The sequence below is a fragment of the Myotis myotis genome, unplaced genomic scaffold, assembly GCF_014108235.1.
Source record: "Myotis myotis isolate mMyoMyo1 unplaced genomic scaffold, mMyoMyo1.p scaffold_m19_p_7, whole genome shotgun sequence".
NCBI lineage: Eukaryota > Metazoa > Chordata > Mammalia > Chiroptera > Vespertilionidae > Myotis > Myotis myotis.
Window position 1 is genome coordinate 29,038,294 of NW_023416379.1, and position 19,087 is coordinate 29,057,380.

At 38.4% G+C, this 19,087-nt stretch overlaps 1 protein-coding gene across 10 annotated transcripts in view; it reads left to right on the forward strand.

The window, feature by feature from the left end:
• The first annotated feature begins 251 nt into the window (after nucleotides 1-251).
• AIG1 (androgen induced 1) overlaps nucleotides 252-19,087 on the forward strand; it is a 192,495-nt gene continuing 173,659 nt past the window's right edge. For 9 of the 10 annotated variants that reach the window (XM_036317648.1, XM_036317644.1, XM_036317645.1 and 6 more), the window contains exon 1: nucleotides 252-484. In XM_036317648.1, coding sequence (XP_036173541.1) covers nucleotides 344-484 — 141 coding nt within the window. In that variant the 5' untranslated portion in view covers nucleotides 252-343. The remainder of the gene's footprint in view (nucleotides 485-19,087) is intronic. The other variant, XM_036317643.1, reaches the window with a different exon arrangement.

Here is a 19,087-nt window from a genome sequence, read left to right on the forward strand (position 1 = left end):
GGCGTGCCCTGGGGGCACCCTCACCCCCGCCCCCCACTCCTGGAACGCCTAGGGGGCGCCCCCCGGCCGGGTCTCCAGGGACGGAGAAGGCAGGAACAGAATGACGGAGATGACGACAGCGCTGACGCCACGCCGCCCTCGGCCCCGCCAACGGTAGTGCCCCACACGCAGCCCCGCCCGCGCAGGTTGCCCCGGCGCCCGCGGTTGCCAAGGTCCCGCGGGGCGCGCCCCGCCCCGCCCCGCCCCGCCCCGCTGCCCGCCGCGCCGGGCTCCCCGCCGCTCACCCTGCGCCTCCCTCCCTCTCTCCCTCCTTGCCGCCCAGCCGGCCCAGGCCTTGGCGAACATGGCGCTTGTCCCCAGTCAGGTGCTGCGGGTGGCGATTCTGCTGTCCTACTGCTCTATCCTGTGCAACTACAAGGCCATCGAAATGCCCTCGCACCACACCTACGGAGGGAGCTGGAAATTCCTGACGTTCATAGATCTGGTAAGGCTGTCCTCTCCCCTCCCCCGTCCGCCCTGCACCTTAGCCGAGTGTATCTGGGGGCGCCCGAGCACCTGTGCGCACGCGCCGCCAGCATCCTCTCGGGTCCTCGCCTCTTCCCCAGCGATTGCGTCGGAAGGCCTGGCTGCGCCCACACAGCCCCTCTGTAGCACCCCATGTTACCTGGTCGCTGGGGCTCGCGTGGAGTTGGGGTGCAGCCAGGTGGTGGGCTATTCGGAGGGGAACACAGACCTGCTTCTAAGAGATGACACGCAGAGATTGTCAACTTAATACACGGATTGGACGACCTTGATCATGAGGGGCCTCGGACCCATTCGCCCAAGGTGCTTTCCAGAGCACCCATCGTGGGATCAAGTTGCAGCGACTGTGGAAACTGGGTCCTGTCGAATTACCAGGAGCTCCCTCTGCAAAGGCCAAAATCCTCCACACAAAGAAAAGAAAGCGCCTAATAAAGTTGTCTTTGCCCATTGTCGGTAATGTCCTTGCAACCATTTACCCAGAAACATCAGGGGAGAGAAATTTCCAAAATGCATTTCCAGTGTAAACTTACACTCTTCCGTATTTTCCTATGTAAACATTTGTATTAGTTTGCATAAGCAGCTCCTCTTTCGGCACAATATAACAGTGTTGGCAATTGCAGGGTTTTTTTGTTTTGTTTTAATATGTACCTTATCCACTTCTGGCAATACAAGCGCCAGAGAATCAGAATGTGAACATAAGGGGGGAGAATGGCATGGGTGGAACCTAGGAACTTGAGAATGAAAGGTGGCTAACTTACTCTCCCAGTACACACTGAAAGGTGACCAAGCACAGGCAGAGGGTTCAAACAAAAGTCACCAGTGCTAAAGACTACAGAAAATGTAGAGCCAATTCCTGGGGATGCCAAGGTTGGCTACACAAGCAAGATTGTCATCTCTATTGTTGACTCTTAGTGTTGATGAGGAGAACTTGATACCTGCTTTAAGATATTTCCAAAGGCTTGAGACCTTCAAAGAAATGTAGCCACAGGGTTTTGTTTAGAAAAACCACCTTCTATTTTTATCACGTTAGAAACATTCAGAGAGGAATTTAAGTTCCTTTCCCCAGCAGTCTCCAAATTGTGCTCACATCCTGAAGCACCAAGACTTCCCACGGTTTCAAAGGTTTCATTTTTCAGATCTTCAACTTCCATGTCTTTCTTGACATTGATCTCTCTCTGAATATGTGTGATGCCTGCCAGTTGTTTTTTCTTGTTCCCATTCATCCAAGGGTTGAGCACATGACAAGGCTCTGTGCTGTGTTTATCTGTTCCTTTTAGCATTCAGAAGATTGTCACCAGAACTGTCTTCACATTTGATTGAAAAAGGAAGTCATACTTGTTTTGACAGGAAAGTGTTTTGGGTTGATGGGCTCCACAAAGATGGCTGGCTCTGCCAATTATGCGATATGGTATATTTGCCATAGGCTGAATGAGTGAAATCTACAGCCCTGAGGTTCTGACAAATGTGTAGCAGAGCGTTAGAAATCCTGTCCCTTTTTAACGTCTTTAAACTAATGTTAGAAATATTTAGATATCATTTAAAAATATGTACCTAGGTTTTCAGAATTCTTTTAGGGACCATGTAAACAAAATTCCTCTTAAATTACTACAGTATCCCCTTCCTTAATCAGACCTTACCTAGAGTGGGCCCATTTTAGTGCCACCGAGGAGCAATGCTGAGTTAAAACCCTGTTGGAGACCCCAGCAGAGCCATGGGAACTATGAACAGCACCTTTGCATTAGATACAGTGTAGAGGGGAGCAGAGAAGAGGGTCAGCAGGTGAGAGGGATACACATTGACAGTGCTGGTTAATCCATGAGAGGTGACTGCTTCTCATATTAGCATTGCTTACTGTGTGTTAAAAAACAAGACTCACAAGAAACAATACACTTCTTATAACCTCTGGGTGACAGGAAACTGTAGTACAGCCAATTTGGCTCTACTTAAACTGTCACACAGTTTGTATTTTAACCTTTGGTGGTTGGACTTGTCTATTTTAAATAATGATCATCGCAAATACACTTTTATCTATCAGAATTCAGACATAGATTCAAATTGGAAACTTTTACTTTGTTTCATATTTAGATTCAGTTTGCATAGGGCCTTCAGCCAGTCATTCAAATGTCTTACTCTCTGTGGTTCTCATTGAAATATAATAATTCTCTTTAATCAAGAGTTCTTATGAGAAAGTGTGTATAGAATATGTTCACAGAAACACTCATGCAAAGTGATCTATATATCACATATATATATATATGTGATATATATAGATAGATAGATAGATAGATATATTTCAGAGTTTATAGTCTTTAGAGTGTAAGCATGTAAAGCTGTTAAAACAACCCGCCTGTCCATCCTTAGAAATGGCATTTGAAAAGATTAGGCTACTATAATTTACCCATTTAACTTTTCATTTTTGTGTGTTAAAAAACAAACAAAACAAAGCTGAATAAACTTCATTGCTTATTGCCTTGGACAATTTTAGCAATTCTAAGCTCATTAGAGTAATTTTGGAAGAGGGTTTAGCTTCTCAAAATGTTAAGGAGAGGGCCCCTTTCCTCATCCACTTGGCTCGCAGGGAGTCTGCACATTCATCCTGGTGGCCACAGTCTGATTCCATGTTCCATGGCATCAGTTTACCAGAACGTAAGTCAGGAATCTCAGACTACATGTATGGAGGAGATGGTTATATGGCAGTGGCAATTCCAGCTATGTCCATATCTTTCTTTAAGTCATCCCAATAGAATCAAAGCTCATGGTTAAAAGCTGAACTTCTTTTCCCAAGAACGTCTTTCCCCATGATTGAAAAACTGTAAAAGAACTACAGTTCTTTAAGAAAATTCAAATTAGTAAATGGAAATGCAACACTGTAATGTGGTAGGCAGAATAATGGATCCCCAAAGATGACCATCTCTTAATCCCAGGAATCTGTGACTACATGAGGTTATGTGGCAAAGAAGAGTTAAGGTTGCTAATTAGCTGACGTTAAAACAGGGAGATTCTCCTGGGCTCTCCAGGTGGGCCCAAAGTAAATCACAAGAGTTTTTAAAGTGGAGGAACGCAGAAGAGGAATCACTTGGAGGAAGATGTGGTTGCTGAAGAAAGTCACAGAGAGATGCAAGATTGTTGGCTTTGAAGATGAAGGAAAGGTCCAAGAGCCAAGGGATGTGGGCGTTGTCTAGAAGTTGGAAAAGGACAAGGGAATAAATTCTCCCCTGGAGCCTCCAGAAGAAATATGGCCCTGCTGACACCTTGCTTTTAACCTGGTGAGACCCATTTTGGGCTTCTGCCCTGCAGAAGTATAAAATAATGTGTGTTATTTAAGTCACTAAATATATGGTAATTTGTTACAGTAGCAATAGAAAGCTAGTCCATGTGACTTTATGTCCTCAGACCTGGAAAAGAAATTCTGAAATGTTGCATTTATGCAGTGACTCAGCTAGTTCTTTCTGTATACTAGGTAATTGGTTAATTTGAGCTTTAACCAAAATATATGTTTTTGCCTACTGCATCTATGAAACTATGCAGAGGAGACATAAATGCAACAATGGGCAATATGAGAATCTATAAAAACTGAACAACATTGGAAAAACTAGATCTTTGCTTTACTGTAAAGTATTTTGGAGACTATCACTATGCAACATGCCGTGCCAGGAGAAGGAATACCCTTAACTGGAAATAAGCTGGAAAGAAAGAAAATTTAAACTAACTGAAGTTCAAATACCTCCTTAACCAATATTACAGCTGATGAATTTTCTTCAAATGATGCAGATTCCTTCCCTGGTCACTAATTAAAGGATAATTGCTCCTCCCCCCAAAAGTTATAAAACAATTGCCCCCAAAGATGATAAAAATGAGGAATCAGAATAAAACCAGTATAAATAAATTAAATGAAAAAGGCAGATGCATGTTGAGGCCTCAAAGTAGTGCTGGAGTATAATAGGTATTTTTAAACATTTGAACAAATGGAAACTTTTTCTTACCAAATTTTAGTGTTGATCTACTATATAGATCAATATATTAATCCTGCCTTCTATATTTAAGACATATCTAAACATATTTCAAAATACATTGAAGGTGACTCTTACTGTGATATGATTAGAAACATGTTGTAAAAAACAACTTTAAAATAAAAGGAAGAGAAAAATATGTATTAGACAACAGGGATAGGTTACTTATTGCCATTGTGAAACAAATTTAGCTAATCTTTAGGGCAACCAACGTAAAAAAGAATACACATTTGATTGCATTGTTCCTAGTGTTAGCATAAAGGAAACATAGCAATTTATCAGGAAAAAAACCAACAAAACAGTTCTTTTCAGCACTGACTTTTCAAGTTTATTTATCACTCAGACTGTCATACAGAAAACATCAGGTAGCATAGTAGTAATGCCTTTGATTGGTTTTTAGCAGAACATATAGAAGTATTCTTATAGTTGACTAGAGGCCCGATGCATGAAATTCGTGCAAGGGTAAGCCTTCTTTCCCCCAGCTGCCGCACTGGCTTCCCTCTGGCACCCGGGATTTGGGCTTCCCTAGCAGCCCTGACTTCATCCGGAAGGTCGTCCAGTCTAATTAACATATTACACTTTTATTATTATAGATGTTTCTTATATCATCCTATATAATAAAAGGCTAATACGCAAATAGACCAAACAGTGGAACGACCGGTTGCTATGATGTGCATTGACCACGAGGGGACAGACACTCAATGCAGGAGCTGTCCCCTGGTGGTCAGTGCACTCCCACAGGGGTAACGGCCGCTCAGCCAGAAGCTGGGCTCATGGCTGGCAAGCGCAGCAGCCGTGGCGGGAGCCTCTCCCACCTCTGCAGCAGTGCTAAGGAGCAGTGAGCCAAGCCAGTAAGGAGCGAGCAGGCGGGCGTTGAGGAGTGAGGGATCCTGGACTGTGAGCGAGTGCAGGCTGGGCTGAGGGACAACCCCCCTCCCGCATGAATTTCATGCACTGGGCCTCTAGTACTTTTATGAAAGCCAAAGGCTTGGTCTTATATTTTGACTAGGTGAAGACATTTTTGTAGAGGTTTAAGGTAATATGATGTAGGCACTTATTTTTGTTATCTAAATCTGTATTGCAAAAGAATTTAAGAAAACCAGAGTGTGAAGGATAAATAAGGGTGTGGGTTGTTCAAAGATCAGGAAATAGTCAAGAATACCTGGAGGATACATTTTTTGCTTTTAGACACACTAAGAATTTTTGGCATTTAAAAAAACGTTTAAAAGTTAGAACTACATATTATACAACAAAGGTGAAATTTTAAATTTTTTTTTTTTTTTTTTTTTTTTTTTTTTAGTAGAATCATCTTTGATCCTGAAATGTGCTCATAAACTTGAAGGATTAAATAATGTTTTTTCCTAACCTAGGGGAATAATTGTGAGTGTAATACTTTGCAAAGCACCCTGTTCACTTTCTTTGAAAGTGTTTCTTTTGAATCAAACATAAAATAGAGGCCTGGTTTTGTTAGAGTGGAGGCTCTAGTTAAGCATATAATCACCCATTCCCTTTCTTAGTTGCAACTGTTATTGAAATTACAGAAAGTCATCTGACCACTAGTTGAGGTCACTTCTTTTCCCATCCCTGCTATCCCCCATCCCTGGTATAACATTTAGCAAAATTGGTAGCTGCTCTTGAGGGTTTTCATTTGTTTCTCTGTGTTCCCCTGAAGTGTCATGTGTTTCTGTGGAACTGTGAACAATAGCACAATTTTCCATATTGAATCAGATATTCCTGTGAGCCAACATGCTTGGAAAAATCTTTCTGCTTAGGATTCCATAACAGCAGAGCTTTCTTTTGTATCTAGCAGCCTATGGCTAGACAGCAAAGGGCCCATTTCTCACCGGCAGGGCAGTCCTCCTGGAGTCCAGTGAGCACAGAGCTCCCTTTGAATGCAGGGCATCCCTTGATCATATCAATTCTGGAGCAAGATAGGGAATGTAGTTTCGATTGGCTTCATCAAGATAGACTACTCAAGAATAACCAGAGAAATTGCTTGAATACTGTTTTGCATCTTGAGAAAATAGAACGTGTCCATTACAGTATTTTAGAAGCATGGAGTTCTAAAAAGTCAGTGAGATAATGGTATAGCCCTTTAATACTGACTTAGATGTGTCAGGCTATTATTATTTAAACATTTAATTTCACAAGCAATACATAGAATCATAGAAAATTTGTACAGTACAGGAAACCATAGGGAAGAAAATACACTCCATCTTAATTTATCCCTAATTTTCTGTGCATCTTAGCATTTGAGTGCTTTAAGGTGGTTTTTAAATGGGAACTTTATATACACATGGAAATACACACAAAGTCAGGCTGCAGTTATATATTATACACACACACACACACACACACACACACACTGAGTGGCCAGATTATTATGACCACCCCATCAGTACTTCATTGGACCACCTTTTGCCTTCAATACTGCGGCGATTCTTCTTCAGGCAATGCCAAGAAGAATCGCCGCACTATTGAAGGCAAAAGGTGGCTCAATGAAGTACTGATGGAGTGGTCATAATAATCTGGCTGGTCATAATAACATAATAATACGGCTACTCTCTCTCTCTCTCTCTCTCTCTATATATATATATATATATATATATATATATGTATATATATATATATATATATATACATATATATATATATATACACAGTGTATGTACATATATAGTCAGATTTAAAAGTTATTTTTAAATTGCAGAGAAGAATATTACTCAGAGATACCAATGTTAATATTTTGTGTTTTACCTTTTGAGCCATATATATTCTTTTTTTTAAAAAAAGAGAAAAGCTCAATATATACATACTAGAGGCCCGGTGCATGAAATTTGTGCACTGGTGGGGGGGGGGGAGTGTCCCTCAGCCCACCTGCACCTTCTCCAATCTGGGACCCCTCGAGGGATGTCTGACTGTCACAATCTGGGACTGCTGGCTCCCAACCGCTCGCCTGCCTGCCTCATTGCCCCTAACTGCTTCTGCCTGCCAGCCTGATAGCCCCCTCAACTGCCCTCCCCTGCAAACGTGGTTGCCCCAACTGCTCTCCCCTGCTGGCCTGGTCCCCCCCAACTGCCCTCCCCTGCCAGCCGTCTTGTGGCCGTAGATGCCACCATCTTTGAGGAAGTGGCAGTGAATTAGCATATCCTCTCCTTATTGGCTACAGGCACCACCATCTTTGCGGCAGCATGAGGGTCAGTTAGCATATTCCCTCTTTATTATATGGGATGGTTTGTAAAACTTAAATTTTAAATTAACATTCACAAAAATTAACTCTTTTTGGTGTACAGTTTATGGGTTTTGATAGATGCATAGACTCATGTAGCCATCACCACAGTCACCTAAAGATATTCCTTCATGCTATCCCCTTGTAGCCAAACTCTCCCCTGAATCTTAGCAACCCCAGATTTGTTCTCTATCCCTATGGTTTTGCCTTTTCTAGAAAAAACATAATATATAGTACATAGCATTTGAGTATGGCTCTTTGAGTTTAGCATAATGCATTTCAGATTCCACATGCTGTTGTGTATCAATAGTTTGTTTCATTTTAGTACTGAATAGTATTTTTTTTAATTGTTGAATTGCATCCCATGGTATTCAACTTATGAATACCATGGAATATTTATCCACTCATAAGTTGAAGAGCTTTTGAGTTTTTTCTAGTTTGGGGTAATTATAAAGCAGCAGCTATAAACATTTGCATACAAGTTCTTGAATGAACATGAGTTTTCATTTTTACTGGGAGTGTACCTAGGAGTGGGATTGCTTGGCTATATAACTGGATAAGAAACTGCCAAACTGTTTTCCAGGGTGGATGTGCCATATAGTATTACCATCAGCAGTGTTTGAGAGTTCCAATTGCTTTGAGTCTCATCAGTGTGGCATTGTCAATTTTTCTTCTAATTTAGGTATTATAATAAGTGTGTGCTAGTATCTCATGTGGTTCTAATTTGCATTTTACTGGTGACTATTGATGTTAAAGGTCTTTTTCTGTGCATATTTATCATACATATCATATCTTTGAGAAGTATCTTTTCCAGTCTTTGCCCATTAAAAAATTAGATTGTTTCTTAGAATTGAACGTTAAAATTTTTTGTGTATGCTGAATATAAGTTCTTTGTCAAATAAGAGATTTGCAAACATTTTCTCCCTGGCATGGCATGTAATTTCTTTTGCAGGGCAAAAGTTTATCATTTTTATGACATCCAAATAATAATAATTTTTTTCTTTTATGGAACATGCATTTGATGTTTATTTAAGAAAGTTTTACCTAATCCAAGGTCAAAAAGAGTTTCTGCTCTATTTCCTTTTAGAAGTTTTACTTCTTAGACCTATGATCTTTTTCGAGTTAGTTCTTTAGGTATGGTGTCAAATTGAGTCTCTTCCCCCACCCCATAAGGTTATACAGTTGTTCCAGCACCATTTCTTTTTTTTTTTTTTTTTTTTAGATATATTCTATTGATTTTTTACAGAGAGGAAGGGAGAGAGATAGAGAGTTAGAAACATCGATGAGAGAGAAACATCGATCAGCTGCCTCCTGCACACCTCCCACTGGGGATGTGCCTGCAACCCAGGCACATGCCCTTGACCGGAATCGAACCTGGGACCCCTCAGTCCGCAGGCCGACGCTCTATCCACTGAGCCAAACCGGTTCTGGCCAGCACCATTTCTTGAGAGGACTATCCTTTCACAATTGCTTTGCACCTTTGTCAGAAATCAAGTGACTATATTGTGGCTCTATGTGGATTCTATTCTGTTCTACTGATGTGTCTGTCTGGTCACAAGTCCCACACTGTGTTGATTATTGTAATTTATCATCAGTCTTTTTTCAAAATTTATTAGGCTATTCCTAAATGCTTTGCCTCTGTTTGAATTTTATACTACTCTTATAAATATCTACAAATAATTCTACAGGGACTTTTGAGAGGAATTTCATTGAATCTACAAAATTATTTGGGAAAACTTGAAATCTTAACATGTACTCTTCCAATCCATGAACATGATACATCTCTCTATTTATTTAGATCTTTGATACCTTTCATTGATGTTTTTTAGTTTCCAGCATATATATACTGCACATATTTTGTTAAATATATACGTGTTTTGTTTTTATTAGTGCTATTACAAATGGTATTTTTAAAATTAGCCTTTTATTAAATCTTTCATATTTCACATTTTTATTGAGTTAATTGTAGATTGACATTAGTTGTATAACATAATGCAGAGAGATCTGTGTAGCTTTACTCAGTTTTCTCCAATGGTAACATCCTGTATAACTGCATCATAATATCACAACCAGGACATGGATCTTGAAACAGTCAAGACACAGAATAGTTACATCACCACAAAGGACCTCATGCAGCATTTTTATGGCCACACCTACTTTCTCCCTTAGTCCCATCCCTGGCCCCTGTCAACCATGACTTTGTTCTCCATGATTTTGTCATTTCAATATTATTATATAAATCGGATCATATATATGTGTCTATGAGGATTGGCTTTTTCACTCAGAATAATTCCCTGGAGATTTCATCCAAGTTGTTTCATATGTTGATGGCATGTTCCTTTTAATGCTGAGTGGCATTTCATAGTATGCTTGCAACACAGTTTGTTTAACCCAGGGGTGGGCAAACTTTTTGACTCGAGGGCCACAATGGGTTCTTAAACTGGACTGAAGGGCCGGAACAAAGGCATGGATGGAGTGTTTGTGTGAACTAATATAAATTCAAAGTAAACACCATTACATAAAAGGGTACGGTCTTTTTTTTTCCAGTTTTATTCATTTCAAACGGGCCAGATCCGGCCCGCGGGCCGTAGTTTGCCCACGGCTGGTTTAACCAGTCACCCATTAAAGGATATCTGGCTAAATTAGCTTTTCCTAACCATTATATGCTTTTATCATTGCTCAGTTTCAAAGGTAAATTCTAGTCTTGTGTAGGCCTCTCTAGAATAAGAATGACTAAATTATTTTGAAGATCTCTCTAATCAGACTGCCCCTCTTTGCTCTTAAATTGCGATTTTAAATAGCATAGAATAAAAAAAAGAACTTGTGTTATTGTAACTGTAAATAAGACTTAACTTTGATACCTCATAATGTGAATTCCCTTGGGCTAAGATTTCACTTATGTGTGTACTACCACAGTGCCATGCTGGTACAGATAGTTAAAAGATAAGTACATGATAATAATTGATAAGCAGTTTTCCTAATGACTTCTCTGTCTTCTAAGTTAATAATAAAAAATAAAATATCTTTTGATCTTGACATGGATCTCTATTAAATATAAGTTAGAAGTCAAGAGAAGTGTATCAAAGACACTGCAATACCATTGCATTTGCTTTATTTCTACTTCGCATTTTTATTGAATGGCAACTTAAAATTATAACTTAAAATTATTTTTTATTCTAATGCATTTAATGTTTCCACATGTTAACACAAGTTAAACTCATAACTTCACTGCAATAACCACAACCTGAGCCAATTTATGTTTGCCACAAAAAGTCATTATGATGTGACCTACTTTGATATTTTAAAAATTGTCATTAGTGTCCTTAGGCATAAATAGAAAGGGACCATCACTCTACCAGAAGATCTAAACTGTAAAGGAAAAGAGATTTTTTTTAAAAATAGAATGCCAACAGATGTAACCTCCCTGTTTTTTGCTGAAATGGGGCTTGCTCTGTGAATTTGTAGTGGGAGGATTTCCCCAGTCTTTATGCCTTCCTCATTTCCTCATTTTTTAAAACCAAAGATTCGTGGTCCAACATTATAAACACATCCTTGCATATCCTCAATTACCATATCCCTTTTGCCTTCAGTTTTACTCAGCTAGAAAATCTGTAATCCTGATTAACCCCGACTACCTGCCTACGCATGTCTGCACCTGAGCAGCTGAGCACTATTTAAAAAATCACAGAAGCATGCCATTGGGTCTTGCTTAATCTGTATGACCACAAATATCAAGTGGGCGCCCAGTACTGCCAACAATGTGCTACAGTCCCTAGTCAGTTGAATATCTTATTCTCCCAGTGCCTGTTTCCCTCTGTCCTCAAACTTAGTCATCCCTTCCCTGATCCTCTCAGTGCTCACTCAGAGAACAATCTTCATATTGGCCAAAGCACATAATGAACTTGCTACTTGTTTCAGTAAGAACACAAAAGCAATCAGAAGAGACTTCTACTTCTCCCATTATCACGTCTACCAATCTACCTTCAAGTAAAGCTGTATTCCATGTTCCCTCCTGTTAGATGAACTGTCTGTTCTTCTAAGGACAACTCTTCTGTGTGCACACTCAACAACCTCTAACCTACCTGCGTATTCTATTACTCAGATTACCCCCTCTTCCCTCCCGTATTATATAATTTTCCATTTCTGTTACTTCATTTCAATCTGTCTACACACATACTATGCCATATCTCATCGTAAACAAAACAAAATAAAATTTATCTTGATCTTGAGTCTTTTAGTGCCACTCTATTTTTCTTAATCTATTTTCAGCAAAGCTCTTAAAAGAACTGTCTACACATCTAGTTTCCACTTCCTCTTCTCCCATTCTCTCTTAAACCCACTGCTGAAGGAGCTATAATTAAGCTCATCAGTCACCACTACACTGACAGATATAATGGCCAATTTTAAATCTTTATTTAACTCAAACTCTCAGGAATATTTGATCCAGTTGGTCACTTTCTGTTTCTTGAAATACTTTCTTAAACTTGGCTTCTGGGAAAATATGCCCTCCTGATTTTCCTCCTACTTTTCTGGCTGTTTCTTTTTAGTTTCCCTTTCCAGTTTCTCTTCCTCTTCTTAACCTCTCAATGTCAAATGTCTAGAAATCAGTTCTAGATCCTCTTCCCTTTATAGTCTACATTCTGCACTTGGGCATCTCACCTAGCATCATGGTTTTTAGTATATTCTATGTGGTGATGGCCCTCCAGGTTTAAATCTGGAGTCCCAATCTTTCCTAAGTTCCATATTCCTTTATCCAACTGCCTGCTTTGTCTCTGCTTAGAGGGTTAATATGTATTTCAAACTTGTGCTCAAAATCAATATTCTTGGTTTTACCTCCCAAACCTGCTTCTACCTCATTATTCTCTATCTCAATAAATACCACCATTGTTCAGGACTGCAGTGTAGTACTAATCCAAGGTTTATTGTTCAGATGGGTCAATTGACTTTTTATTTGAATCTTCTATTAATTTTTTTAATGTGCATCTCATTTGTTTGAAATAGACTAAATACTGCACGCAATTTGGCAATTGTACCTAACTCTTGAAATTTTCAACCTCTCTACAGATCTACTATATTAATTACATTATGGTAATGATCAACTAATATCTCTTTGTTTGAGAAATTGTCGAAGATCAGAGAATAACCTTCAAAATGGCCAAAGAACATAATGCTCAAAGGAAAAAAAAGCCTCATGAAAAACTCTTTTAACCAGTTTCAGGTTTTGGAGAAATTTCAGCAAAGGCTTTTTTTTAAAAATTAGTTTTTACCTAGCATTTAGGAGAGTAACCTCAAATTATATTTTGATTCTACCAAAGATGGTCATATTTGGATTTGATTAGCAAGTGGTAAATATCATGTAGAAAATCCAAATGAATTGCCCCCCAAAAACCTCCTGGAACTAATAAGTAGTTATAACAAGGGTGCAGGATACAGTCCCTTTCCTATATATCAATAATGAAAAAATGGAATTTGAAATTAAAAGCACAATACAATTTACATTAGAACCCCCCAAATGAAATACTTAGGTATAACCTAACAAAATATGTACAACATACACATGAGGAAAACTATAAAACTCTGATGAATAAAAATAAGGAAGAATCAATAAATAGAAATATATTCCATGTTCATGGATAAAAAGATTTAATATTATCAAAATGTCAGTTCTTCCTGACTTGATCTATAGATTCAATGCAATCCTAATAAAAATTCCAGAAAGTTACTTTGTGGATAGCAAAACATAGATTCTAAAGTTTTTGTGGAGAGGAAAAACAACAACAATAACAACGACAAAAAACCCACGGAGCCCTAGCTGGTTTGGCTCAGTGGACAGAGCGTCGGCCTGCAGACTCAAGGGTCCCGGGTTCGATTCCAGCCAAGGGCATGTACTTGGTTGCGGGCACATACCCAGTGGGGAGTGTGCAGGAGGCAGCTGATCGATGTTTCTCTCTCATCGATGTTTCTAACTCTCTATCCCTCTCCCTTCCTCTCTGTGAAAAATCAATAAAATATATATTTTTAAAAAATAAACCCACAGATTTGCTAACACAATATTGAAGAACAAAGTTGGATGATTGACATACCTGACTTCAAGACTTACTAAAAAGCTACAGCAATGAAGACAGTGTAGCATTGGTGAATGAGTAGAAAAATAGATCAATAGAAAAGAACAGAGAGACCAGAAATAGACCTAATAAATACAGACAATTGATCTTTGACAAAGGAACAAAGACAAGTCAATGAAGCAAAGATAGTTTTTTCAGCAAATGTACTGGAACAACTGGGCATTCACATGCAAAAAAATGATTCTAAACACAGACTGATAACCTTCACAAAAATTAACTCAAAATGCATCACAGCCTGAAATGTAAAATGTAACACTATAAAACCCCGATAAAATAACATAAAACATAGTTGACCTTGGGTCTGGCACTAAGAAAGACAATGTCAAGACAATGGGGAAAATGAACCACTGACTGGTAGTAAATATTTTCAGAAGACATACTGATAAAGGACTGTTATCCAAAATGTGCAAAGAACTCTTAAAACTCAAAAATAGAAATAAACTGATTAAAAAATAGGTCAAAGACCTAACGCGGTGGTTCTCAACCTTCTGGCCCTTTAAATACAGTTCCTCATGTTGTGACCCAACCATAAAGTTATTTTCGTTGCTACTTCATAACTGTAATGTTGCTACTGTTATGAATCATAATGTAAATATCTGATTTGCAGGATGGTCTTAGGCGACCCCTGTGAAAGGTCATTCGACCGCCAAAGGGGTCGTGACCCACATGTTGAGAACCACTGTCTTAACGGATACCTCACTAAAGAAGATACATAGATGAGAAGCAAGTAAGCACATGAAAAGATTTCCCACATCATATTGTCATCAGGAAAATACAAATCAAAACAACAAAATACCACTATACACCTATTAGAATGGCCAAAATCCAAAACACTGATAACACCACATGCTGGCAAGGCTATGAAGCAACAGGAACTCTCTTCATTTCTGAAAGTGGTTCAGCTACTTTGAAGGACAGTTTGGCTGTTTCTTACAAAATTAAATATTTTCTTGCCCTACAACCTAGCATTTTTTTTTTTTTACCCAAAGACATTGAAAACGTGTCCACACCAAAACCTGGACACAGAAATTCATAGAGGCTTTATTTGTAATTGTCAAAACTGGAAAGCAACCAAGGTGTCCTTCAGTTGGTGAATGAATAAGTAAACTGGTGCATTCAGACAATGGATATTACTTAGCACTAAAAAGAAATGAGCTATCAAGCCATAAAAAGACATAGAGAAATCTTTTTAAATTAAATTTATTGGGGTGACACTGGTCAGTGGGATCATACAAGTTTCAAGTGTACACTTCTATGATACCAAATCTGTATGTTGCACTGTGGGCCTACCACCCAAAGTTCCAACACCATATGTTAGGCTCTCTCCAACCCCCACCACCCTACTACCCACTTTCCTCCGATAACTACCACACTGGTTTCTGTGTCTATGAGTTTCAGTTTTATATTCCACATATGAGTGAACATGACTTATTTCACTTAGCATAATATTCTCAAGGTCCATCATATTGTTGCAAATGGCAGCATGTCATCTTTCCTCATGCCTGAGTAATAATCCATCATATGTATGTATCCCATCTTCTTAAATGCATATTAATAGGTGAAAGAAGTCAATCTGTAAAGGCTACATGATTCCAACTATAGGACATTTTGGAAAAGGCAAAACTATGGAGAGAATAAAAAGATCAGTGGTTGCCCAGGGTTGAAGGTAGGGGGAGGGATGAATAAGTAGAGCATAAATGATTTTTAGGGCAATTAAAATAGTCTATATGATACTTTAATAATGGATGCATGTCATTATACATCTATCCAAATCCATAGAATGTACATCACCAAGAGTGAACCTTAGTGTAAACTATGGCCTTTGGGCGATTCTGACATGTCAATGTAAGTTCATCAGTTGTTATAAATGTACCACCACTCTGGTGGGGATGTTGATAAAGAGACTGCACTGTGGGCCAGGGAGTATATGGGAAATCTCGGTACCATCTCCTCAATTGTGCTGTGAACCAAAAGTGCTCTAAAAAAATGAAATCTTAATAAAAAAAATAGTGGCAAATATCAAAGAACTAAAAGCACATTATTAGCTCTTTTTATATGCTGTTATACTACAGCTAACTTCATAAATTTTTCAACCAGAAATACTGCAAAGATCAAAGAACTTTCAAAGGGATTTCTAATTAACAATAAATATAAGTTACTCTCTGCATAATTCAGGTTTGCTATGTCCTATTCCATAAAGTACTCCATATAGAGATGTTTTAAAAGTCAATCATGGAAAAAATGATAAACACAAAAGAGTATAATTGATATATGCCTAAGGTATTAACATATTTATAAAATTGATTTTACTAGTACTGTTGCTTTCTATATCATGCTCTTTTCCCATCTCATATTTCTGCCTTCTGCTGAAGGTAGCTGCCATTCCGAATTTTGTGTTTATCATTCCCTTTTAAAAAAAAAATAGTATTACTCCTAAACAATATATTGTGTTGGTTAGTTTTACTTGATTAGGGCCTTCATAAAAATGGTATGATTATGAGGCTTTCTTTATCTAAATAGAAATAGCATGCTTAAGTAGGGTAAACTTGACAATACAATGAGCCATTGTGATATTGTTTACATGCCTGTGTTTCTTATTGCCTTCAGTACTGTGTAATTTAGTCTTGCAACTGATTATCCAATTAGGAACTGGAAGGGTGATATGTAAATGTTACTGTCTAACTGACAGGATGATTTATTAGAAGTGTATCTTTGTGGAATTTCACCTGCTTTGTTGTTTGGGAGGCCCAGTGTCAAACCAAAACATATGTGTTGATGGCAGACCTGTGGCCAGCTTTTGAAGAAATTTCAGCCAAAGTTGAATTCCATTCAAGTACAATTTTGGGTTATTCAGCCAGTGGGGTCATAGTGATTTTAAAATGTATTTATCTTTTCTATAGCTTTGATCAGCATTGTTGAAACTTTCAACACACATGGATATAACCCAAGGACCCTGATGCCACCCACTGACTATAGTAACTCAGTTTTTGCCACTGCTTGTGCTAGTACTTTCTGTTCTTCCAATGTCAGCTGCCAAGTGAATTCCCTGGACCCTAAGATTTACATGCAGATGCCTTTCCTCTGCGCTTCAAGTGTGGCTCATTGATCTCCATGGTCGGCAAACTACGGCTCGCAAGCCACATGCGGCTCTTTGGCTCCTCGAGTGTGACTCTTCCTAAGCCTTAGGAGTACCCTAATTAAGTTAATAACAGTGTACCTACCGATATAGTTTAGGTTTAAAAAATTTGGCTCCCAAAAGAAATTTCAATCGTTGTACTGTTGATATTTGGCTCTGTTGACTAATGAGTTTGCTGACCACTGGGCTAGGTTGTTTACTTTAGTCTCTGAGATGGTTGGAGTTCTGTTTTCATTAGAAATATATTTTTTATTTTAGTATTTTGTTTCAACGTGATTTTCATAGAAAGTGCTATCAATTATTTTTATAAAGAAAGCAGAAAAAGAGTAACTGCCCGGGCGGTGTCACTCAGTGATTGAGCATTGACCTATGAACCTGGAAGTTACAGTTCGATTCCCAGTCAGGGCACATGCCCAGGTTGTGGGCTCGATCCCCAGTATGGGATGTGCAGGAGGCAGCTGATCAATGATTCTCTCTCATCATTGATGTTTCTGTCTCTCTCTCCCTCTCCCTTCCTCTCTGAAATAATATATATACATATATATTTTTAAGAGAAACTGACATTGGGCCATAATTTTAATATGCAAAATGAAATAAGCATTGATTTATTTTAGGAAATAATAAAAGTCAATATTATGAAAACTGGTAGTTAAAGCTAATTTTAAAAGTTCTCCCTTAGATGCTGCTTTGTCTTTATTCCCCTTGTTTTAAAAGGCAAATGAAATATACATACCCCATAAAAATTTTATAAGATGATAATGGGGAATACATACTTAAAGTTTATTGCCTTAAATAATTAATTATGCTTATTGTTATAAAAGTTTGAATTTCATTTTGTATCATCTTTGTATATATCAGAAGTTTTTGTATTTCTTTTAACTCTTTTTACTTATACTGATGATAAACTGCTCTAAATAATAGGCAGTATGTAAGTTAATAAAAGTGAGATGTTAGATTACTGGCTTTTATCTTTCCAGTTTCTATTTGGGGGGAATAGGTAAGAAAATATGATAGTGAGATAGCTCACATAGAGGCATCTTGGAAGCCAGTGAACCCGATGCTCAAAAAATACTTGCGAGCACATTTCATCAATTAAAGAACAAGTAGCCTGCCGTGGTGCTACCTCTCAATTATTCCCAGCATTGTATGAATTATTCTAACTACGCAATCACAATGTTTGCCTTCTGCTATCTTAGCTTAATTTCTGGGAAACTATTGGTTAGAGAAAAGAAGAGCAATTTGAAAGGGTTGAGGAGAGGAAGACCATCCTTAAGAGTGTGAATGTCTTCAAGAACAGCACTTGAATTAGGTAGTCGTGTTTGGGGACTGGAGACTGCTGGAGGACAGCATGGAGGTGAGGCCCTGAAAATCGAACTGCTTGTCCAACATGATCACCATAGGAACCATCTGCTGTGGCTCCTGAATTAATGTCGGAGTAAACATTTTTAGGCAGAAGACTGACTTAAAACATCCAGGAGATGTTAAATGGAAATGTCATTACTTCAGGATTCTTCAGATATTTTTTTCAAGAACATGGACAGAACATACCTGGTGGGAGATAATAGTAATTGTTCATCATTGCATTCATTTTAACATCCTGAACTCTGCATGTAAGAGTGTCCTAGATAAAATAACAGTGGTTGATATTATTTCTCATCACCACCATGCACCTTTGCTTTATGTTTTGTTACCAGATACCTGACTTAATAAAATACGAAAGTTCGTTTTGAGCAGAGACAGATGGAGATATGTCAAAGTAGTCATTTATTTTTGTCATCAAAGCTAAAAGCAAACTAAAACAAAGAAACAAATAAAACTTTATACATTGGACTGACATTTGATTTTATTTTTTATATTATCCCCAAATCCTGAAGATTTATTTATACATTAGGCACAAATACCTAGTGTACATATATGCCTTAGGCCAGAAGCAGTGAATCTGCTCTTTCATAAGGTGTCATTGAATTGTACATTTAAAATCCGCACAAAGGCAATGAAAAAATAGTCATTTTTATTAGTTGACTTGTTTATGCAACAAAGACATTCTTAATACTTACTGGGTACC